Raw genomic sequence first — 25,522 nt, 5'->3', positions numbered from 1 at the left:
TGGAAGTGGCCGCACCTGAAGCCGTCCCGGCTCCGGCACTCGCCCGGCTGTGGAAGAACCGGCCGCAGCAGGCCCGAAGGCCCAACCGGTGAGGCCAGCAGTCCCTGAGTCCCGCGCCTCGGCTGAGGCTGCGCCGGGTCGTCACTGCACAACGGCAGTTCAGGCCATGTCACCGCAGGACCCCCACAAGAGAGTACCGGTCGTGGCCGGTGTGGGTGCGGTCCAGCGGGGTCCGACCCGAGCGCAGGGGTCTGCCAACGCCCCTTACTGGGACAGGGAACCAAACAAGTTGGGCCGGGAGATTGCCGCCAGGGAGCAGCAGAGGGCCGAAGTGATGGCGAGGGTGATCAAAGAAAAGGATGCACCGTCATGCCACCTTTCGGGTGCGGGGCCCGGTGTACGAGGGCCAAGTCCGGCAATTTGACCAGCGGAGGGGGTTGGCTTCATCTACGAGCCGGGCCTGGAGGCCGAAGTATTTGTGGCCCGCCGCGATGTCAACTCCCCACGGGTCACCCAGGTCGCGATCTGTTGCCGGGCGACCTGGTAACGTACACCCGACACTGCGGGGAGAGGGGCTGGTTCGCCCTGGATGTAAAGCAGAGGGAGAGCCGCGGAGAGCAGATGCGGCCCCAGCCCCCTCCTCCACCGAGCCGTCCGGATCTTGAAACAGAAGAGGTCCTGGATGAGTGCGACCTCAAGTAGTGGCAGCGGCTCACTGTTGCATACAGTTGTCCCCGTTGGAACCCTCAGCAGTTCGAATCAATCAGCGAAAAATCAACCGAGCTTTCACCAGATTATCAATGTGATTATCCCGGCCGTTGCCGGCAAGTTGTCCCCGGAGGGACATTATGTGCTTAAAGTTGCATGAGGAACTACTCATGGACAAGGCCGAGAACTTGCAGGCCACCCACGAACTTGTTGGCTTGTAAATAAGTTGAGGGTTATTTTCCGTCGGTGCCGCCTCCGGAGAGGCAGATTGGAGGAAGGGCCCGCAGCGGAGCAGGCTGGTGCCCGGCCACCACCAGGACCGGTGGCCATCCTCCGGGGGTCAGGGGTCCCCCCAAGGACGTGGGGTCCCCTGAAGTGACATCCGGGTGCGAGTCACCGTACCCGTTCCCGCTCGGGCAGCCTGAACCTGGACTGGGGTCAAGGGGTGCTGCCCACTTCTTAGGGGCAGCATCAGGGCTAGGTTGCTTGGGTGGGAGAGCGGAAGACATCCGTCCGTCCATCAGTAATAAAAATGTTTATATGTGTAACGTTAAAAGTGACCTAACAAACCAGCTTATGTTGAAAATGTTTTATTGTTTTGATATGTTATTTAACCCCTTTTCTACAGTTTTGAACAAAAATAAAACCGGTGATTTATGGGCAGCCCGCGGACGGTCTGCGTTTTACCAAGGGGGAATGTGGCGCCCTGGACTAGCCAGGTCGTCACAGATAACACACACAAACACCCCCACCCCTAGGACAGTAACATTAGTCACACATAAAACCCTTGTTGCCTCCCTCCAGGGTCTGATGTCCACACCAGGTGGGGGCGGAGCCAAGGCGGTTGGCTCCACCCACCGAGGAGTTCACAGGCCTGGAGGCGGGAAAGGCAGTAGATGAGTTTTGGAGGTCAAAGAGTGAGGAGTAAACACTGCGAGTGTCTGGGTTTGTGGCCCAGGCACTGACAGCAAGGTTGGCAGACGGTGGTGGCCGTCTGCAGGAGTGGTGGAGCAACGCGGAACCGTAGGACCGGGGTCGGGCGTTGGCCCGCCGGTACCGACCGGGGAGCGAAGTGAAACCAGCACACACAGGCAGGGTCATCGGACCCCGACCAGGCTTGGAGCCGCCGACAACAGTCAAATCCGAATGTGACTGGAACCCCAGGGGTTTCCCAACAGCAAAAGTCCCGATTGCAGGCAACAGTCCACACTGTGAGGGTATACAGCCACCGCCAACGGCTAGAGACCCAAAGGCCAGCGCCTGTGGGCACAATGGGCACCCATACACCGGGGAGCGGACTACCGCTGGGAAGCCACAGTAGTCAAACAAGAACACTAAGGTGCAGGGAGAGACAGCTGTGACGACATGGACTCTCATGGGTTAAAGTTTCTTAAAATTCAGCCAGACAGCATGATAGATTGTTTATAGACGGGGGAGAAGTCCCTCATTGTTTTTACAAGACTCTTGTTGACTCAATGTAATTGTGTTGGCCACTGAAAGCCAGACGTATTGTTCTCCAGACTTTTCCAGTAACCATTGTATTGTAGTTGTGTATTGCTAATGTGATTACCTTAGTAGCCATTGTCGAGTCTGTGACTTGCAGACTTCATGTAGATATCTTCAGTCTTTCTATGCAGACCATTTAAATGAACATTATCCATGCAGCTTGAGATTCATCCAATGGGAGAGGCGATCTTGTCCAACCAATCGATGAGGACGCAGTGTATCCAAGTGGAAGGCTGTGGCTATAAAAAGGGACTTCTTTAAGCCACCAGGTTGTTGATGGATGCTGATGGATCCAGTCTAAGCTCTTTGGAGCTGACTAGAGGATCAGGATATCTTATGGCTTCAATCTAGGGACTCCGGTTCCGGTTGGAGACCATATCCACAGCCTAGGGATTTCGACTCCGGCTGCCAGGATTGTATCATCATACAGGACTACCTAAGGCGGACACTCAGGTTGGGACAGTTCAGTCACCTGGAACAGACTTTGCAGACCTCAGCCAGCTTCCTAAATCTGGCGCTATTCCTTTCTCGGTGGGTGCCCGCCAAAAGCGGGGTGCTGCTGGATTGGAGTAAGCGGCCCTGGAACCTCTGAGGCAAGGACATTCTAAATCCCTGGTGAGCCAGCGGAAGGGTGAGACTCTGTTGCCTGTTACATTTGTGTGTTTTGCTGGTTATGTGTTATGTGCCGTTAATTGTTTGGGGATCCAATAAAGTCTAATTATTGTGGTTCCCTGTCTTGCTAAATTCTACTAAGAAGGGGGCTGAAAGCCCGTACTTACGAAGCGCTCACTGATATCCTAATCAGGCACGAATACTAATATTCTTTATAGCAAGATACTATTTATTTTAATAGCACATGAATATAATCAATGGTACATAGGCATTTAGAATCTTAAAGTCATAGAAACTTATACAATAACAGAAATATGCATCAACATTACCGTTATGTTGTAGCAATCCTTTCACATCGGAGGGAACTCGAGTTAAGATAAGGAATCAACATGGCATCTTGCATCACAGGAACAGTGCGTACGTACACTTCAATGTCCTGGAAGGTATTTCCCTACCTTAAGCGAGTTCGGTGTATATTTTATAGGAAAATATTGTAGGTTGTGTCTAAATGGTCACCAGCATATGACAGCTGAGTCATGTTCATGTAACTTGACCACAAAATGTTGTAGGTAACGGCAGCTTCCTGCACATTTCCAGCACATCCTGTCAGTTGACAACTGGCTGACCACAGTTTAGTGAAATATTGCAATGAGCCGTAAATTTCATCCTTAAAACTGTCTTTAAGCTAACCACAAGTTTCCTGTAAGTGGAACTGTAAATGTTACTTCCTTATTATCTAAAACTGCTTCAAGACATGTATTCCTTGGCATTAGTGAAATATTATCCAAAGGACATCTTCTTTGATACTGAATTATTGATGGATCAAATAATATCTGGGATCACTCCTATCTTATGATTATGATCCCTATCTAATAGTCATTCAAACTTCAGTCATATCACATTGGTATCACAATCGGTCCTTGATCCCAGGGATTATTTTCCATCATCAGTATTCCACTAGAAGAAGATCACTCGGAATATACCATACCATGACCAAGAAATATTGTTTGCCACAAATTTTGTCTTTGTTTAGATAAACGTTGAATCACAAATATAATCAGTTTCACTACTATGTATAGTATATTAAAACTAAAAGCAATATTATCTGAAAAGCTCCCTTGAATATCATGTGTTTTGGCATTTGCTCGATATTCAAAGGAATCATTACACATTACATTTCCCGATATGTTACTACAAGTTTCACTAGTCCCATTTATGAACATATTGGCATAAGGCCATAACATATCATGAATTGTCCTTTCCACTAAGCTGGGTTTAAAAGCATCTACAGTCCATAGAGATGAATCCCAGGTTAGTCAGTCCAGTCTTATTTCTTAGTACCCAAATTCCTCCCTAAAAAGCCAGATATTGCAAATTGGTGACTGTTGCATTCAAATTGCCTTGCCACCATGGAAGATTGATCCATCCCACTACGGAAATGGGTACTGTAGTATTCTATAGACGAACACTTCGAGTGTCTTTATCAGCAAGATGATCAGAACAACTTTTCCAGTTTAAGATTTCCTCCATCGATACCGGGACATCCAGATAAGGGATACTGGTGGCTGTAACTGAAGAATGTGTACAGATCCAGCAATCTGTGTGTTGAAAATGTGATGGTGCATCAGAAATTCATTCGCCACAGGTTCCTCCTGATGTAGACTTGTCCATCCAACGACCAGAGAGGCAAACATGAAACACAGGAATTTCTCCATCTCATCACTATCGAGCTCTTCCCAGTAACCGATACCATGGATTCCGCTTATTTACCACACCTTCTGCAAATAAAGATACACTATTATTCTCGTAAATAACATTTTTTCTTGTGGGACATATTCCCACTTCCCCACTCCTGGTCTCATTATCAGGAGAGTACGATCTTTTCCGACCGCTATTACCGCTGTCTCTGAGGGCGGTCCTTGGAGGTTTTGAATCCATATTTTTACTCCTACATTTTTAATATTAGAGGATCCAAAACCTTTAATACCCCGTATTGTTAATTCTGCCGGGGCAGTTCCTTCTCTTATTTCAGACAAGTTTATTGGAATTATCAACATCTGAGCCACCTTCTGGTGTTTCATCAATATCAAAGGTTCATTTCCCAAATTTAGCATCAGTACCTTGATTTCTCCCTGATAATCTGCATCTATTACCCCTCCCACCACTATGGCTCCTTTTAACACTAAACTAGAACAAGTGGCTATTTGACCATAATGATCCTTTGGTATATGGCAACCCAATCCTGTTGAAATTGGTTTTACCTTACCTGGGGGTACCACGACAGTTTCCAATGTACTGAGGTCTAAACCTGCTGAATAAGGCGTCGCTCTTTCTGGTGTGCCCAAACAGCTGTACCTTGCCTTGTCAACTGTTGGACTGATTTGTCTGATGGCTGCTGCTTTATCTGCTTCTGAATTAAACAAACGTTCAAGTGAGTTAGTAGGGACATGAGCATCGACATGAAATACAGTGGTCTTGGTAGATTGAATAATCCCTTCAATGTCTTGCCACACTTCCCTGACCATCTCAAACACATTTTGCTGTTCCTCTCCCCATTGGAACTCATATTGTTTCCTCATTACGTTGTACAAATGAGCCAACATTTGTCCCAAATGAGGGATATGTTGTCTCCAAAAATCAAACAATCCAATATAAGACTGAGTCTTCTGTTTGGATTTAGGGACCAGAAAATTAATAATTTTCTGTCTGGCATTGGGCAAGATCTCTCTGTGCCCCTTGTTCCACTGAATCCCTAGACATGTTACCACCTGAGACGGTCCTTGAACCTTGGCATCATTAATTTCCCATCCTTTTCTCCACATATGAGCAATCAGTTTTGTCAATTGATCTTTCACACTTTGCTCATCTTGTCCTTGTATCATTATATCATTGATATAATGTGAGATCTGCATTTCCTTATGACAAGACATAACCCCAAAGGAGAATTTTCCTTTGGTTAGATTAAGAGTCATCCATTTTAGGACATCAATTCCCAAAATATATTCTGGTATAGGTACTACCAGCACCGTATACTCCTTGATAGGTAAATTACCTATTTTCAAAGCTACCTGTGTCTGAACCCCAGTGATCACTTGACCACCTAGTCCAGCAATTTTTACTCTAGGTCCTTTTATTTTTTCTGGGTTTCCATGAATTAAAGTAGCCTCCGCCCCCGTGTCAATCAAAGTTGGGACTCTTTGAACATTTCCCCCTTTCCAATGTATGCTAAGATTGACGTAGGGACGTTCGTCCCTGTTTATCAATAGGGGGGCTTGGCTGGCTACCTATGGTAAATCACTTCCTTCTGAACTTTCATTTACACAGACTTCAGTCTGTGTATTAGCCCTTCCTTCCGTGACCTTTGTGGCCACGGCTGCAGCCAGTTCTTCCAATGGATAAACTGACTGAAAATCTTCCCAAGACACTTTCGTTGGGGGGTTTTCCCCTTTTCCCTCTGATTTCTTTACCTTGGGGGTTTTTGAGCCCCCTTCCACATTTGTAGTGGTCACTTTCTTTGCGGATAGAACTTTTTGTTTGTACAACTTCCATAATTCTCCTGTCTCCTTTCCATCAATCCTTTCCTTATTGATCCCGGCTTTAAGCAAAGCCTGGAACATGTCTTTTCGAGGCACCCATGGGGCCTCCCCTACTGATTTCTCTTTCCAGTCAGGATTGTTTGGCTTACTGTTACCAACATGGCCTCCAGGGGACGATTTATCCCACTGTCCCATATCCTGTAACTCCCTCATCCTCCCTAGAACTACACCGATTGATTCTCCAGTCAGCGCTACAGTTAAGGTTAAAATAACTGTTTTGTATGCTGGAGGAGCATGTTTAACCAGCCTATTTCTTATGCTGGCTGTCAATGGGTACTGGAGATATTCATCATCCATTCCCAAAAGAGGAAGAGCATTCCTCATTGCTTCTTCCTTCAGCCTTTCCATACCATCTTTTAAGGTATACCAAGGTTTATCATTGATAGGAAAGTCTGCTTCTGATGGGTATTTGTCCAGAAAAGCATGGGCTAAGAGCATGATTAAGTTTTGAGTACCATGCTCATTATGATCAACAAAATAATTTTTTATTGATCTCTGAATTACTGGGTCACGAGACATGGTGACAAATTTTGCCACGTCTCCAGCGTCAAAGTGCACTCCACCTCCTCCGAGATCGTGCACCCTGACCAACCAGGGAATTTCTCCTTCTCCTGGTTTTTGTCTAAACTGTGTTAAAATGCTATCAACTTCTCCCTGAGAGTAATCTTCAATGGTTACTCGATTTTTTACATGAGGAATCGTTTTCTCATTTGTGATGGCATTACCATCTTCGTCATATTGCAGATTCCCCTGACCATCCCGGACATGTTCCCGGATGATCTCATTCTCTGTCCTCTCTAGGCGACCCCTTACTGGGTTAGCCTGAATCTTCCCTTTATGGCAATCCTCCTCATCAGATGATGAAGATGAATCCCACACATCCCCATCCCAAGTATCGGGATCCCAGTTTATAGAAGCTGAGGCGATACTTTTATGCACTTTGGTTTTATTTACTTTTCCTCTTCTTCTTTTCTTGTACTTATTTTGAGCAATTTTTATGGCAGCTTTTTGTGCCACATTCTGATAATGTTCCAATTTATCCTTCAACAGTCGGGTATTACATTCCATAACTGTTTTCAGGCAACCTAATTCTATCATCTTTTGTTCCACCTGGGAACTTTTCTTCTGCATCTTTAGCTTACGCTCATGCATTACACTATATGCACTTGCCAAAATCCAGATGCGCCGTCCTAAAGACACTACATCACCTGTTTTCACAGGGACACTACCGAATACATTCACAACATCAGTAGCTTCACTACCCATAAGCTTGTCCTGCCATTGTTTGTGCCGTGCTAAAGACACTACATCACCTGTTTTCACAGGGACACTACCGAATACATTCACAACATCAGTAGCTTCACTACCCATAAGCTTGTCCTGCCATTGTTTGTGCCGTGCTAAAGACACTACATCACCTGTTTTCACAGGGACACTACCGAATACATTCACATCAGTAGCTTCACTACCCATAAGCTTGTCCTGCCATTGTTCTGCCAATTCACAAGACACTACATCACCTGTTTTCACAGGGGCACCACTGAGTACATTCACAACATCAGTAGCTTCACAACCCTTAAGCTTGTCCTGCCATCGTTTTGCCACTCCACAATTGACCAATTCATGTGCTATAAGATTGTAGGGAGCCTCAATCCAGGTGGGGATCTCCACAACAACCTCCTTAACATTATCCTTACGTTGTCTGAACATTTTGACACTATGCAAAAAGATTGAAAAATATCTGGAAATTTGCCAAATATATGTTTTTAATTTCCAAATTACAAAAATTTGTTAAATTACTTCTAATAGAAGTAATCCTGCCGACTACGCCAATTTATGTCTTGCTAAATTCTACTAAAAAGGGGGCTGAAAGCCCGTACTTACGAAGCGCTCACTGATATCCTAATCAGGCACGAATACTAATATTCTTTATAGCAAGATACTATTTATTTTAATAGCACATGAATATAATCAATGGTACATAGGCATTTAGAATCTTATAGTCATAGAAACTTATACAATAACAGAAATATGCATCAACATTACCGTTATGTTGTAGCAATCCTTTCACATCGGAGGGAACTCGAGTTAAGATAAGGAATCAACATGGCATCTTGGCATGGCATCACAGGAACAGTGCGTACGTACACTTCAATGTCCTGGAAGGTATTTTCCCTACCTTAAGCGAGTTCGGTGTATATTTTATAGGAAAATATTGTAGGTTGTGTCTAAATGGTCACCAGCATATGACAGCTGAGTCATGTTCATGTAACTTGACCACAAAATGTTGTAGGTAACGGCAGCTTCCTGCACATTTCCAGCACATCCTGTCAGTTGACAACTGGCTGACCACAGTTTGACCAGTATTAGTGAAATATTGCAATGAGCCGTAAATTTCATCCTTAAAACTGTCTTTAAGCTAACCACAAGTTTCCTGTAAGTGGAACTGTAAATGTTACTTCCTTATTATCTAAAACTGCTTCAAGACATGTATTCCTTGGCATTAGTGAAATATTATCCAAAGGACATCTTCTTTGATACTGAATTATTGATGGATCAAATAATATCTGGGATCACTCCTATCTTATGATTATGATCCCTATCTAATAGTCATTCAAACTTCAGTCATATCACATTGGTATCACATTCCCTCATCCTGTGTTGTCTGAGTAGTGTTACGCCCACGGTTAAGGAGGCCGGCGTTCAGTTGGGATGAGCCCTGAGCCACGCTGTCTTTCTAAAGGCGGCGGGTTTTAGTGGACGAGAGCACCCACTGAGCCCCGTGTCTCCACAATTGGTGGCAGAGGTGGGATACTACTCAGCCTGGTTTACCCAGGGGAGCTGCAGCGGACTGGTGTTCGTGGACACCGTCCAGGGCTCAACAACCAGGGAGGCACATAAGCATACCCAGCAGGCCATAGGGGAGGCATTCAGGTTTCGGACGCTGCCATGTCCAACCCCATCAGCTCAGCCATGGGACAAGGAACAGAGAGGAGATACGACCGAAGCAGTAAATGGATGCTACAGGATCTGTGCCAGATGCAAAAGATTGAATACGGGAACACTGACACTCGGTCAGACTTGATCCGGAAATTAGTCTGTTGGGATGCCCAGAATGATGCAGAGGATGATGAGGACACTGCCATTGTGGTATCAGAGGAGGTAAACCCTGTATCTCATCCTAGATCCAGTGACAGTCTGGAAACAAACCAAACCCAAGCAGACCGAGTCAAGGAATTGTTTACTGCATTGGTGCCTGAAGCTTCAAGGGAAGAGAGGGCTGGTGTTCTGCAATTTGTGTTTGGATTTCCAATTTCCTTACCATCAGCACCTACCTCCAGGATAGACCACCACCAAGGGAGTCATCTTCGCTACAGGGATGTGCCAGTGTTTAATGATTCCAGCACTGAGATAGATGAACACTTGCAAAACTTTGAGATGCTAATGCGTATGCACCAGGTGCCCACAGATGAGTGGTCCAAATACCTGTGGACAAGCTTGCCGGTCCGGGCCCAGGAGGCTGTCCGATCACTTGGGCCTCAGGACTGCTTGGACTACGGAATTATTAAGGACACTTTGTTGGCCCTTTTTACCATAACACCCGAGAGACATCGCACTAAGTTCCGGACTATGTCTCGCCAGGGTGTCTCGTACGTCGAATTTGGCAGTCAACTCCGACGACACTGTAATCGCTGGCTCGATGGTCGGGCTGCCCACTCCGCTGCTGCCCTCCGGGATGTGATAGTGCTTGAACAGCTGCTGGAGCAGATGGACCCGGAAATCCGAGAATGGGTAGCTGACAGGAAGCCCGACACCCCAGAGCAAGCAGCGCGATTGGCTGACGAATTTACAGCCAACCGACCCAGCTGGAGGCCCAATAGGCCCACCGATCTGAGGAGGTCCCTCAACCATGGATTCAAGCAACCCCCAGACTCACGTGCTGGACTAACTCATTACCCCACAGAAGCCCCAACAAGACAAAGGTTTACCAACAGGGTGGGTGACTTGTCTAACCCACGGCGCTGTTATACGTGTGGGTGCCTTGGACACATGGCCAAAGAGTGTCTACAAAACCGGGGCCCCATGCCTGGAGCCCGTCTACCAGTCAACATATGCCGAGATGAACCAACGAGACCTGAGGAATGCTACTCCCGAGAAACACCAATAGCTGAGGAAGTGGTTTATCCAGTCCACACCCTACGTCAGGCCGGACACCATACACCAGCCAACCTCCATCCCCACATCCAGACGGTCAAGGTCGGTGATATACAGGCTTAGGGACTTCGAGACTCGGAATCTTCCATCACCCTGGTCAGCCCAGATATTGTTCCCACAGAACATCATTTACCTGGCCGCCAAGTGACCATCACTCTTGCTGGGGGCCAGCGCTCGAACATCCCTCTGGCACGAGTGCAGTTGGACTGGGGAACTGACCAAGGAGAGGTTGAAGTGGGGCTCATGGACGGCCTCCCCACCCCTGTAATTTTGGGAAATGACCTAGGACAAGGACTATCCAGCCAGTTTGGCACCGCCATCACCCGCAGCCAAGCCAACCACCATCCGGGTGCAGGTCTTTCTTCCAGCCCATCAGAGGAGAACCCTCCTCCTCAATCTTCAGCCTCCTCATCAGACCCAACAAATGTGAGTACATCAGACCCAACTGTGGCCATTGATTGGGGGGAGATAGATCGTATAAAGTTCAGGGAAGCTCAACTGTCAGACCCCACCCTAGAGCTTATACGTAGTGCGGCCGCCCAACCTGGGGGAGGAAATCAGGGGGAGGTATATAGATGGGAAAAAGGCCTCTTATATCGGGAGAAGCCCGCATCCTGCCCAGAAAAACCCTGGACCCGTGTACATCAGCTTGTGGTACCCCAGCAATACCGACCCCAACTATTGCGTTTAGCTCATGATGTTCCTGCGGCTGGGCACATGGGGACCAAAAAGACTCGGGCCCGCCTGCTGCGTAGTTTTTTCTGGCCAAGGGTCACTCAAGAAGTGCAAAAATACAGAGCCTCTTGCCCAGTGTGTCAGCATATGGGGGGAGCCCCATGCCGTGCCCCACTTCAACCCATGCCCTTGATAGGAGAACCGTTCCAGAGAGTTGCCATTGATATAGTAGGCCCCTTAGCTATCCCCAGTCGCAGTGGAAAAAGATTCATCCTCACCCTGGTAGACTTTGCCACCCGTTACCCAGAAGCCGTTGCCTTAACCTCCATAGATGCAGAGCACGTGGCTCAAGCCCTACTGGACATCTTTGGCCGGGTAGGGTTTCCACAGGAAGTATTGACTGACCAGGGGGCACAGTTCCAAAGTGAACTGATTCACACCCTGTGGGAAAAACATGGAGTCCGCCCCATGCGCACAACCCCCTACCATCCTGAAACAAATGGATTGTGTGAGCGCTTCAACAAAACGCTCAAACAGCTCATTAGCCAATATGTGGAGTCCGAGGGGGGGGACTGGGAGAAAAACTTGCAGCAGCTCCTTCTTGCTTACCGGGAGGTGCCGCAGGACTCCACTGGGTTGTCTTTCTTTGAATTGCTGTACGGCCGAAAAGTACGAGGGCCCCTAGAGCTGGTACGAGAGAGTTGGGAGGGCACGTTCCCCACAGAAGAGGTTCCCATACTGGACTATGTTCAAAAGTTTAGGGAAAGGATGAGGCACCTCATGGCGTTAGCCCACGGGAATTTAGAAGTGGCTCAGGAAAGGCAAAAACGATGTTACAACCGCACTGCCCGGCCCCGAGAATTTGCCTGTGGACAGAAGGTCCTAGTACTAGTACCGGTGCGGAAAAACAAGCTGCAAGCCATGTGGGCGGGTCTATTCACCATTACCAAGAAATGTGGCAATACTGACTACACCGTGGCCCTGGATCGATCAGGTGTTCGTGAGCGTACCTACCACATCAACAGGCTAAAAGCTTATGAGGAACGAGAAGTCACCAATTTAGCAGTTTGCTGTCCAGAGAGTTAGATGATCCAGAGTTGGACCAGATTCCAGACCTATTAGTGGACTCCAAAAGGGAAATGGGGGTAAAAGATGTATCACTAGGGGAGCAGCTTTGTCCATCACAGAAGCGACAGATATCAGACATACTCGGAACATATGAAACCCTGTTCACAAGTCAGCCTGGTAGAACCCCCCTGGTCCAGCATCATGTCAATACAGGGGCAGCCACCCTACTAAGACAACCCGCCTACCGGGTAACACCTCCTGTGTTGGCAATGATGAAGGCCGAGGTAGATGACATGTAAAATATGGGAGTCATAGTCCCCTCCCATAGCCCATGGGCTGCCAGTGTGGTGTTGGTGCCAAAAGAGGACAAGAGTACTCGTTTCTGTGTGGACTATAGACGGCTCAATGAGGTCACGATTACAGATACTTACCCCATGCCCCAGGTGGATGAACTACTAGATAGGTTAGCGGGGTCTCGGTTTATATCTACCCTCGATTTGAGCAAGGGATACTGGCAGATCCCACTCACAAAAGACGCTCAAGAGAAATCGGCCTTCATAACCCCTTTTGGCCTCTTTGAGTTTACCAGCATGCCTTTTGGGATGAAAAATGCCCCAGCCACCTTCCAGAGGATGGTAGACCATTTTCTAGAGGGATGTCAGGGGTATGCCCAGGCCTATTTGGATGACATCGCTATCTTCAGCGACACTTGGGAAGAGCATCTTCAGCATGTGTCCCAGGTGCTGCAGAAGGTAGCCAAAGCCCAGCTCACCATCCAACCTGACAAATGCCAAATGGGGATGGCTGAAGTGCTATACCTGGGACATCGGGTGGGAAGTGGGTGCATTCGCCCCGAACCTGCAAAAGTAGAAGCCATTATCCAGTGGCCACGCCCGGTCAATCAAAAACAGGTCCGTGCGTTTCTAGGAACCGCCAACTACTATCGAAAGTTTTTCCCCAATTACAGTACCATAGCAAAACCGCTCACTGACCTGACAACCAAAAGATATGCCCGTAACCTTATCTGGACCCCAGAATGTGAAACTGCGTTCCTCCAATTGAAAGACCGGCTAGCCCAAAGCCCAGTCTTGACTGCTCCTGACTTCCGTCGCAGATTCATTGTCCGAACAGACGCATCGGACACAGGACTAGGAGCTGTACTTAGCCAAGTGGGGGACAACGGTGGGGAACATCCGATAGCGTACCTCTCCCGGAAGCTGTTGGACCGAGAGAGGGCTTACGCCACCATAGAAAAAGAATGCCTGGCCATTGTCTGGGCTCTAAAAAAATTGCAGCCCTACCTCTATGGCAATGAGTTCACAGTCCTCACTGACCACAATCCATTGAGTTGGCTAAATCGCACTGCCGGGGACAACAGACGCTTGCTCAGGTGGAGTCTGGCATTACAATCTTACAATTTTTCCATCTCCAATAAACAGGGCAAGAACCATGGAAATGCGGATGGGCTTTCCCGACAAGAGGAGAAGGATGATCGGAAGCCTATCATGTCTGGCTAATATTAAGAAGGGGGAGGAATGTGATGACATGGACTCTCATGGGTTAAAGTTTCTTAAATTTCAGCCAGACAGCATGATAGATTGTTTATAGACGGGGGAGAAGTCCCTCATTGTTTTTACAAGACTCTTGTTGACTTAATGTAATTGTGTTGGCCACTGAAAGCCAGACGTATTGTTCTCCAGACTTTTCCAGTAACCATTGTATTGTAGTTGTGTATTGCTAATGTGATTACCTTAGTAGCCATTGTCGAGTCTGTGACTTGCAGACTTCATGTAGATATCTTCAGTCTTTCTATGCAGACCATTTAAATGAACATTATCCATGCAGCTTGAGATTCATCCAATGGGAGAGGCGATCTTGTCCAACCAATCGATGAGGACGCAGTGTATCCAAGTGGAAGGCTGTGGCTATAAAAAGGGACTTCTTTAAGCCACCAGGTTGTTGATGGATGCTGATGGATCCAGTCTAAGCTCTTTGGAGCTGACTAGAGGATCAGGATATCTTATGGCTTCAATCTAGGGACTCCGGTTCCGGTTGGAGAGCATATCCACAGCCTAGGGATTTCGACTCCGGCTGCCAGGATTGTATCATCATACAGGACTACCTAAGGCGGACACTCAGGTTGGGACAGTTCAGTCACCTGGAACAGACTTTGCAGACCTCAGCCAGCTTCCTAAATCTGGCGCTATTCCTTTCTCGGTGGGTGCCCGCCAAAAGCGGGGTGCTGCTGGATTGGAGTAAGCGGCCCTGGAACCTCTGAGGCAAGGACATTCTAAATCCCTGGTGAGCCAGCGGAAGGGTGAGACTCTGTTGCCTGTTACATTTGTGTGTTTTGCTGGTTATGTGTTATGTGCCGTTAATTGTTTGGGGATTCAATAAAGTCTAATTATTGTGGTTCCCTCATCCTGTGTTGTCTGAGTAGTGTTACGCCCACGGTTAAGGAGGCCGGCGTTCAGTTGGGATGAGCCCTGAGCCACGCTGTCTTTCTAAAGGCGGCGGGTTTTAGTGGATGAGAGCACCCACTGAGCCCCGTGTCTCCACAACAGCCACCATCACCTGTCCAGGGAGAGACACAGCAGCCGGCTGTGGTACCCGTCCATCCAGCCGTTTGGTTTACCGGAGACTTTGTGCCTCATTTGCTGAGTGAGTACACCTGTGCCATCCAGCACTGCGCCGCGCTGTCCCTTCAACCCTGCACCTCACCGACCCTGCCTGCCCATCACCTCACCGGGCCCCGGGAACACCAACCCCTACCCACGGAGGGGGAAAACAACGTCCAAGCTGCTCCCTACCATCGCTCCCGGGATCCCCGTCACCAGCAGCGGTGGTGCTCATCTTCACCACAACCCGTGGGTGGCGTCACGGAATAAAATCCCTAAACCAAATCACCTCCCCTTTCACTCACGGGCGAGGAGCGCCGCTCGAGTCCCTGAATCCGGCCCACCGCTCGAGCCACCGAGCAGCCGCAGCAGCGCCGGACCCGAGCGTTAGCGAGTGCGTCCCCCTCCGCCCGCGATACTAGCAGCTCCATAAAATAGCCAAATCGCAAATCTGTGAATGCAGAACCAGCTATAGGGCTCTCTCTGTCTGTCCGTCGGTCTCTCTCTGTCTGTCTCTCCCTCTCCACCTCTGTCTCATACTCACCGATCACTGACCAATCACCAGCACGGCTCTGCATGGCTGTCACACTGCTCTGGCGGCTTCTCGAGCTTTTGAAAATGCCGCTCATTATTCCATCTTGTATTCACTGCTTCCCTAGCCCACCAGCACCTATGATTAGTTGCATTCAGACGAGCTCCCACATTGAGTGACAACTGTCTCACTGCAACCAATCACAGCCGCTGGTGGGCGGGTCTATGTAGTGCAGCAAAATGAATAAATAATTTTTTTAAAAAAACAGTGTGCAGCCCCCCCAATTTTGATAGCAGCCAAGGTAAAGCCATACGGCTGAAGGCTGGTATTCTCTGGATGGTGAGCCCCATGTTATGGGGAGCCCACCAGCCTAAAAATATCAGCCAGCAGCCGGCCAGAATTACCGCATCCATTAGATGCAACAGTCCCGGGACTCTACCCAGCTCATCCCAAATTACCCTGGTGCGGTGGCAATTGGGGTAATAAGGAGTTAATGGCAGCCCATAGCTGCCACTAAGTCATAGGTTAATCATGGCAGGCATCTGAGACACCCCCATGATTAACCTACAAGTTAAAGAAAATAAACACATACACCCAAAAAATCCTTTATTTGGAATAAAAGCCGAAAACCCCCCCACCCTCTTTCACCACTTTATTAAAATGCCCAAATACCCCTCCAGGTCCGACGTAATCCACACAAGGTCCCATGACGCATCCAGCTCTGCTACATAAAGATGACAGGAGTAGCCGTAGAACACCGCCGCTCACCATGAGCTCAACAGTGCAACGGAAGTGAGCCGCGATGCTATCAGCGATGACGTCACTCAGGTTACCCACGGCCACCGCTCTCAGGAAGAAGACTCGAGCTGGCCGCGAGTGACGGCACCGCTGATCGCGCGGCTCACTTCAGTCACTCAGGTGACTTGCGGTCACCGGTGAGTCTTTCACGAGAGAGAGTGAGAGAGTAAGAGAATGATTCCAGATTATTTCCAACCTTCTACAGACTGTGCCCATACTGTTTCTGCCTTTTCCTATCCATTTCAGCCTTTACCTCAGTCACCACAGGTCACCGTTAGGTCCAATGTGAAATTATTCGGGTTTCCCATAGACTTACATTGGGCGTCGAATATTCGTGAATACTCAAATAGCGGCGACCAAGTCGTCGGATATTTGTCGAAGCAGATATTTTGGTATTTGATCATCCCTAATCGTTGGGCTTTACTCTCCTCCTCCTCCTCCATGTCATTCTGTAGCACTAATTCAGATTTTCAGAGGGTCTGCAGGTGTCAAGAAACCTGAGTTTGGTGAGGGCCCTGAGGTGGCCCAGTAACGTACATTTTGGAGGGACTGCTCTTACTTATACATTTGGGCGGTGCCTCCCTCAATGAGACTCAGATAGTGGAATACATATTCCATAGCAGTTTACAATGTGCCAATTGTAGCATTGGGCTTTATCCTCCTCCTCCTCCTCAAATTTCCCAGTCTGGAATGTAAACATGTGTGTAAACCAGAAGAGAGAGAGCAGATTCTATCTTAAATGGCAGACAATAAGGCCTCTTCACATTTCTCAAGCAGCAACCAATTTTCCACGACCACACAGTCTACTGTGAATACACAGAAAGCTGGTCCATCCAATCCTCATCCTGGTCCTCCTAACTACCCCCATCATCAGTCATAGGAGACATATGACTCCAAGCTTGGCCACTCTAAGGCGGGCTTTGCACGTTGCAACATCGCAAGCCGATGCTGCGATGTGGCACGCGATAGTCCCCGCCCCCGTCGCAGCAGCGATATCTTGTGATAGCTGGCGTAGAGAAAATTATCACTACGCCAGCTTCACATGCACTCACCTGCCCTGCGACCGTCGCTCTGGCCGGCCACCCGCCTCCTTCCTAAGGGGGCGGGCCGTGCAGCATCATAGCGATGTCACACGGCAGGCGGCCAATAGCGGCGGAGGGGCGGAGATGAGCAGGATGTAAACATCCCGCCCACCTTCTTCCTTCCGTATACCCGCCGGCGGCAGGTAAAGTGATTTTCCTCGCTCCTGCGGCTTCACACACAGCGATATGTGCTGCCGCAGGAACGAGGAACAGCATCGTACCTGTCGCGGCAGCGTCATTATGAAAAAGTCGGAGCCTGCACCGATGATATGATAACAACGCTTTTGCTCTCGTTAATCGTATCATCTTTTATTGGATTTACACACAACGATGTCGAAAGTGATGCCGGAAGTGCGTCACTTTCGATTTGACCCCACCGACATCGCACGTGCGATGTTGCAACGTGCAAAGCTGCCCTAAGGATCTGTTTTCTATATATCCTTTGGTTGGCTCTGGCCTCTCACCGTGCAGCATTGAAGAGGGATGAGAGGAGGTGGTGTGAGTTGAGTATTTGAGAACCTACGGCCAGATGAAAGCCACTTTGAGGAACCTGATTTACTGTCTCCAGAGGTGGAGACTGATCATGATGAGACACAGTTTACATCAGAGCAGCCTACAATCTCAACTGCGAAGGAGGATGAGATGGAAGACGAGGTGGTCCATGATGAGTCCACTGATCTGACCTGTACCGTTGACATGCATAGCCAGCACATCAACACAAAGGAAGATGGATATGTAGCACCAACACAGGCACCAAGGGGTAGTGGTATGCCCAGAGTGTAAACTGGGTCAATTGTTCCGAAGAGAACCCCAAACTGTGGTCCAAGTCAGGGAAAGAGGGCGTTCAGCCGCTGTCTGGACGTTTTTTTCTGAAAGTCCTTCAGAGAAAAAAATTGTAATCTGTAGCATCTGCCATACTAAGTTGAGCAGAGCGCAGCTCAAACGCAACCTGAGCACCACCAGTGTGTGGAACCACATTGCAGCCAAGCACCCTAGAAAATACAATAATTATAGCAAAAAAGACAACCCTGCTCATGAGAGCTTACATCTACAATGAGGTGGGGTGGGGGTGGGGGGCAAGGTACAGGTGCTCATTTCCAATGACAAGCCAGCTATCTCAAAGATATGAGGGATAGATAAAGGCTGCCTGAACCAGTCAGCCATTCTTTGAGATGCTTTTCGGTGTGGTGGAGTTTGATGGAGAGTTATGTTGTGAGAAGTCGTGGATGGACTGAATTTAATTTGATTAGGGAGCGTGATAGGCCACCCTAAAAAGATGTGTTTTAGGGAACGTTTGAAGCTGAGTAAGTTGTGATTCGTCCTGGTTTCTTGGGTCAGAGCATTCCAGAGGATTGGTGCAGCTCGGGAGAAGTCTTGGATCCGGTAGTGGGAGGTTTGGCTTAGCGTGGATGTTAGTTGAATGTCGTTTGCAGAGTGTAGAGAATGGATAGGGTGATAGACAGAGATGAGGGTGGAGATGTGGGGAGGTGCCGCACTGTGGAGAACTTTGTGGGTGACAACAAACAATTTGAATTGGATCCTGTGATATATGGGCAGCCAGTGCAATGACTGGCACAGAGGAGAAGCATCCACGTAAAGGATAGCCAGATAGGTGACCCTGGCTGCCGCATGAAGGATGGACTGTAGAGGAGAGAGTCTAGTTAGGGGAAGACCAATTAATAGAGAATTGCAGTTGTTAAGGCAGGAGTGGATCAGGGCCACAGTGAGGGTTTTTGTAGTTTCCATGGTAAGAAAGGGGCTGATTTTAGAGATGTTCTTGAGGTGCAAGCGAGAGGAGCGGGCAAGAGATTGTATACAGGAGGTGAAGGAGAGATCAGTGTCGAGCATAACCCCCAGACAGCGAACCTGCTGCCTATGAGTTATCGTGGTACCACACACAGAGAGGGAGATGTCAGGTTTACGGAGGTTAGAAGATGGACGGAATAGAAGTAGTTCAGTTTTGGAAAGGTTAAGTTTCAAATATAGAGCAGACAAGACGTTGGAAACTGCAGACAGACAGTAGGTGGGCAGAACACCAGGGTACACAGGCTCCTTGCGGTGAGTGTTCCTGCTTCCGTTCCCTATCAGCGCACATGGCACGCGGTGGAACGCAAGCAGTGGGCTGGCTGTGTGTATATCACATAGTGTTTACGCTTCCGGTTTCCCATGTATCACGTGAGCGGGACATGGTACGCTCCTGATACAGTTGGGAGGTAGTTTCTGCAACTTGTTTTAATGTATATGAGGGGAAGGGGGTCTATATAATATAGACCCTCAAATCATCTTAATATTGACACTCAGAGGGGAGTACTGTGTAATGGGGGGCGGAGCTACACTGGGGGAGGTTAGGTGGGAGGGCTGAAGGCTGGTCACATCCTGTTTGGTGCATTACTTAAGGAGATCCCATTACATCGGGTTCCCCCCTTCTATCATATCATGCTATCCTGCTGACGCCTGACACATCACCTATCAAGCCTCCTGATGATCCACTGATGGGGAAACGCGTTGAGGCACTATAGAGGCATCGCTGAAACACGCATGTTACCTCTATAAGATAAGCGTTTTATGACTACCTCTATTCCTACCAAATGGTTGCTCAGAGTCCCATTGCACGATATGTATCAGCACTTTATATGCTAGCATTTGCACTTTAGTACACAATTGCACTTTTACTGCATGAGATGTGAGTTGGGATTCTTGTACATTACAGTAGGATTTTTGCATCATGCACTTGGCACTTTATCTTATAGGTGTAATCATTTGCTTACTACTGTGATAGTTTTTTTTTGTTTTTTTTTATCCTCTCAGACCTCTTGATCTAGAGGATAGAGAGTTGCAACCAGAGGTTAGTTCACACTTGGGGTATCAGAACCTTTATCCATAAGATCTGACCCCTCCCCGGATTGAAAGAAAGGATGAGGTCCTGTCTGACTATGTACACTTGAGGACCCCTCTATATATACCTATTATCCTTCATTCGATATCTGTAATATTGGAGGGATATGTGTGTGTTTCTGTCTAGCTGTACTATATATACAAAGCTTATCCTGCCTATCTGTCCTTGAGTTTCATGACTGGTGCAAGGGCCTATTAGGGCTTCCACAGGGACAGCCACCGTTGAGTGGGGGCGCCACATTCGTATCAGATTTAGGGTGCCGACCTCCGCGGTAGGTAGTGGACAGGAGGGAGGTGCATTTTAGGGTGAGAACTTTACCCTCCTCTCTTTCTCGTTTTCTAAATTTTTGATATACACTGGGTTTTGGATTTTAGCGTAATTTAATAAAAATTGAACTTTTTAAGGGTCATATATATATTTTGGTACTGTATTAGTGCCCATTTCTGCCATTCCTCTACCGCTTTTGCTGGTCTAACAGTGCTGCAAAAGCGCTTTAATTTGCCAAGCCACTGACTCATGTGTGACCTGCCCACCACACATAACAACTGTGGAGTGTGTGTGGATGGCTGACATTTGTGAGGTTTTTGAGAACTTCGAGTACAGCACCAAGCTCGTGAGCGGTGATCAGGCTATTATCAGCTTAACCATCCCGCTGCTCTGTCTGTTGAAGCAATCACTGCATAATCTCAAAGAGGAAGATTTGAGTGCCCAGCATGTGGCTATGGAGCCAGATTTCCCAGTGGGTGATACTACCCAGCCCAGCCAATTTTCTGAGGCAACATTGGGTGATGAGGTGAAAGAGGACTTGTTTTTCTGTGCTACCGAGGTGATTCCCAATGCTACTCAGGGAACTCTCAACCTCAGCATTGTGTCTGTCCAACATGGATGGGCTGGAGAGGAGGAGGAGTAGGTGAGTCAACATGAGGAGAGGATGGGTATTGTTCCTCCTTTTTGGGACACAGAACGTTTGCCTGTTTGCAGCTTGACCCACATGGCACAGTTCATGTGCAAAGGTCACTTTACACACTGCGACATCGCAAGTGATCACAACCGCCCCAGTCGTGCGTGCGTCACGGGCAAATCGCTGCCCGTGGCGAACAATATCGCTAGTACGCGTCACACGCACATACCTTCCTAACGATGTCGCTGTGGCCGGCGAACAAACTCTTTTCTAAGGGGGAGGTTCGTGCAGCGTCACAGCAACGTTACACAGCGGGCCACCAATAGAAGCGGAGGGGCGGAGAGCAGCCGCATTAACGTCACTCCCACCTCGTTGCCGGAGGACGCAGGAACGCTGTTGTTCGTCGTCTGTCACACGTAGCGATGTGTGCTGCCTCAGGAACAACGAACAACCTGCGTCCAAACTGAGCAACGATATTTGGGAATTGAACGACGTGTCAACAATCAACAATCAACAATTTTTGCCGTTATTCGGATTGTTAGCGGTCGCTCAGATTTGTCACACGCAACGACGTTGCTAACAACGCCGGATGTGCGTCACGAATCCCGTGACCCCAGCGATATCTCGTTAGCGATGTCATTGTGTGTAAAGAGGCCTTTAGTGTCTGTGGCAAGACCCTCGCATGATACACATTTTATCATACATCCTAGATTGGCCACCATTCTGAAACTAAAGGCTACTTTACACACTGCGATATCGGTCCCGATATCGCTAGTGTGGGTACCCGCCCCCATCTGTTGCGCGACACGGGCAAATCGCTGCCCATGTCACACAACAGCCGTCACACATACATACCTGTCCGGCGACGTCGCTGTGACGGGCGAACCGCCTCCTTTCTAAGGGGGGCGGTCCGTGCGGCGTCACAGCGACGTCACTGAACCGCCGCCCAATAGCAGCGGAGGGGCGGAGCTGAGTGGGACCTAACATCCCGCCCACCTCCTTCCTTCCTCATAGCGGCCGAGAGGCAGGTAAGGGGAGCTTCCTCGTTCCTGCGGCGTCACACGCAGCGATGTGTGCTGCCGCAGGAACGAGGAACAACCTCGTTACTGCTGCAGTAACGAGATTTGAGAATGGACCCCCATGTCGCCGATTAGCGATTTTACACGTTTTTGCAACGATGCAAAATCGCTTATCGGTGTCACACGCAACGGCATCGCTAATGCGGTCGGATGTGCGTCACGAATTCCGTGACCCCAAGGACTCCGCATTAGCGATGTCGCAGCGTGTAAAGCCGCTTTAGGTACAAGGAGAAATTTCCTTCTCTCCTTTTGGAGTCACCAGAGGGTTGCACAATGGAAGCCTTCAAGAGGGTCATTGTAGATCAGTTGTCCTCTGCCTTTGACACAGTGGACCACTCCCTCCTATTACACATTCTGTCATCTCTGGGCATCACAGACTTGGCCCTATCTTGGATCTCTTCATAACTAACCAACCAAACTTTCAGTGTCTCCCACCATTTCCTCATCTTGCCCTCTGTCGGTGTCCCCCAAGGTTCAGTTCTTGGACCCCTGCTGTTCTCCATCTACCCCTTCGGCCTGGGACAGCTCAGAGTTACACGGCTTTCGATATGATCTCTATGCCGATGATACGCAGATCTACCTCTCTGGACCTGACATCACCTCCTTACTAACCAGAATCCCACAATGTCTGTCTGCTATTTCATCCTTTTTCCCTGCTCGATTTCTAAAGCTTAACATGAATAAAACAGAATTCATTATCTTTTCTCCTCCTCACTCAACCCATCTAACAAGCCTATCCATCAAAGTTAATGGCTGCTCACTCTCCCAAGTCTCACAAGCTTGTTGCCTCGGAGTAACCCTCGACTCAGCTCTATCCTTCAAGCCACACATCCAAGCCCTCTTTACCTCATGCCGACTATAACGCAAAAATATTTCCTTAATCAAGAATCATCAAAACATTAGTGCATGCCCTCATCATCTCCTGCATCGACTACTGCAACCTCCTGTTTTCTGGCCTCCCTTCCAACACTCTTGCACCCCTTTAATCTATCCTAAACTCTACGGCCCGATTAATCCACCTCTCCCCTCGTTATGCCCCGGCCTCTCCTCTCTGCCATTCCCTTCACTCGCTTCCCATTGCCGAAAGACTCCAGTTAAAAACACTATCCATGATATACAAAGCCATTCACAACCTGTGTCCTCCTTACATCTGTGCCTTAGTCTCTCGGTACCTACCTGCACGTAACCTCAGATACGCACAAGATCTCCTTCTCTTCTCCCCTCTTATCTCCTTTTCCCACAATTGCATACAAGATTTCTCCCGCGCCTCCCTCATACTCTGGAATGCTGTACCCCAGCATATCAGACTCTTGCCTACCATGGAGCGCTTCAAAAGGAACCTGAAGACCCACCTCTTCTGACAAGCCTACAATAATCCTGAGTCCAGTACACCACTGCGCAACCAGCTCTACCCTCACCTACTGTTTTCTCACCCATTCCCTGTAGACTGTGAGCGCTCGCGGGCGGGGTCCTCTCTCCTCCTGTACCAGTCTGTTTTTTAATGTTCATGATTGTTGTACTTGTTTTTTATGTATACCTTTGTCACTTGTAAAGCGCCATGGAATAAATGGCGTTATAGTAATAAAAAATAAATAATTTATGTATGAGATAGCCAAGATGATTGTTTATAAAATGAAGGTCGTCTCCCGTTCAAAGTGATGGTGAGGTATGGAGAATGAAAGTCAAAAGTTCAAAACATTGTTATCCTTTTACTCGTCGGTTTATAGAGACCACTACTCACCTGGGCGGTCATCTGTAAGAATCTCCTCTTTACTCCGCTCATCACCCCTCACATATGTCTCTGTAGTATTAATATGGGGCAGATCTTCACCCTGAAACAAATATTGTAAAAGTCACAGACAAATGGAGAAGTCCCATCTATGATCAGCTCTAATCCTGCCATCTCCACCGCTCTTATTACACAAGTATAAAGGCTGATTTACACGGTACGACTGATTGTGCAATTTCACAATCAATCGTACCCGCCCCCGTCCTTTTTGCGTCACGGGCAAATAACTGCCTGTGGCGCACAAAGTCGGTAACCCCCCCGTCACACGTACTTACCTCCCGTCCGACCTCACTGTGGGCGGCGAACGTCCACTTCCTGGAGTGGGAGGGACGTTCGGCGTCACACGGCCACTGGCCAATAGAAGCGGAGGGGCGGAGATGAGCAGGACGTAAACATCCCGCCCACCTCTTTCCTTCCACATAGCCGGCGAGAGCCGCGGGTCGCAGGTAAGCGATGTTCATCGTTCCCGGAGTGTCACACGGAGCGGCGTGTGCTACCCCGGGAACGATGAACAATTAAATTAAACGATATTATGAAACCTAACGAGCAGTACACGACTCACGATTTGTGAGCGATACTGCGTCACTAGGAGGTGTCACACAGCCCGAGGTCGCAAGCGATGCCGGATGTGCGTCACAAAAACCGTAACGCCGACGATCTATCGCACGATAGATCTTCTGGTGTAAAGCAGCCTTAACACATATAATACTGGAGGATAAAACAAGACTGAGCACAAGATCTTCACAGCCGTCTACACATCATAGGGAGATTTCATGGCCCCTTCTCTCCATTTACCTGATGATCCTGAGGAACATCGGGGTCTTCTTGTTTACAGTCCTGTGGGAGAAGAGGACGGGGACATCTCTCTGGTGTTGTCCTCTTACTGGATAGAACTGGAGGAGACACATACAGGGACTGAATTCATTCCTTACATACAGATAATTATAGGCCGTGTGTATTTAGTCCTGTCTATTACCTGGTGATGTGAGGGGCTGGGGATTCTCCATCATGACGTCCTTGTACAGATCTTTGTGTCCTTCTAAATACTCCCACTCCTCCACGGAGAAATAGACGGTGACGTCCTGACACCTTATAGGAACCTGACACATACAATGATACCGTCACCCCCCGATCCCTTCATAGCGTTACTGTATAATGTCCCAGCATTCCCAGCAGTGTCACCTCTCCAGTCAGCAGCTCAATCATCTTGTAGGTGAGTTCTAGGATCTTCTGGTCATTGATGTCCTCATGTATCGGGGGGTGAGGTGGAGGCCCCGTGATTGGGCTCAGGGGTCTTCGCCATCCCTCAGACACAGGGGCCTGACAGCGCTCACTAGAGGTCTTCTTCACTACTGTGTAATCCTGGTTATGGAGAGACACAGTAATAAATCTCACTCCAGACATTTCCAGAGTCCTCACCTCTCCAGTTCTGTCCATCTGTTATTCC

The 25,522-nt window shown here is 48.5% G+C and overlaps 1 protein-coding gene across 3 annotated transcripts in view; it reads right to left on the bottom strand.

The window, feature by feature from the left end:
• Positions 1–25,522, bottom strand: part of LOC142259084 (uncharacterized) — an 81,605-nt gene that overhangs the window by 21,840 nt on the left and 34,243 nt on the right. For all 3 annotated transcript variants that reach the window (XM_075331601.1, XM_075331603.1, XM_075331602.1), the window contains exons 3-6: positions 25,258–25,437; positions 25,052–25,175; positions 24,871–24,968; positions 24,028–24,118 (exon numbers count right to left, since the gene is read on the bottom strand). In XM_075331601.1, coding sequence (XP_075187716.1) covers positions 24,028–24,118; positions 24,871–24,968; positions 25,052–25,175; positions 25,258–25,437 — 493 coding nt within the window. The remainder of the gene's footprint in view (positions 1–24,027; positions 24,119–24,870; positions 24,969–25,051; positions 25,176–25,257; positions 25,438–25,522) is intronic.

Source organism: Anomaloglossus baeobatrachus, assembly GCF_048569485.1.
Source record: "Anomaloglossus baeobatrachus isolate aAnoBae1 chromosome 5 unlocalized genomic scaffold, aAnoBae1.hap1 SUPER_5_unloc_25, whole genome shotgun sequence".
NCBI lineage: Eukaryota > Metazoa > Chordata > Amphibia > Anura > Aromobatidae > Anomaloglossus > Anomaloglossus baeobatrachus.
This window is presented reverse-complemented; position numbering and strand designations above follow the sequence as displayed.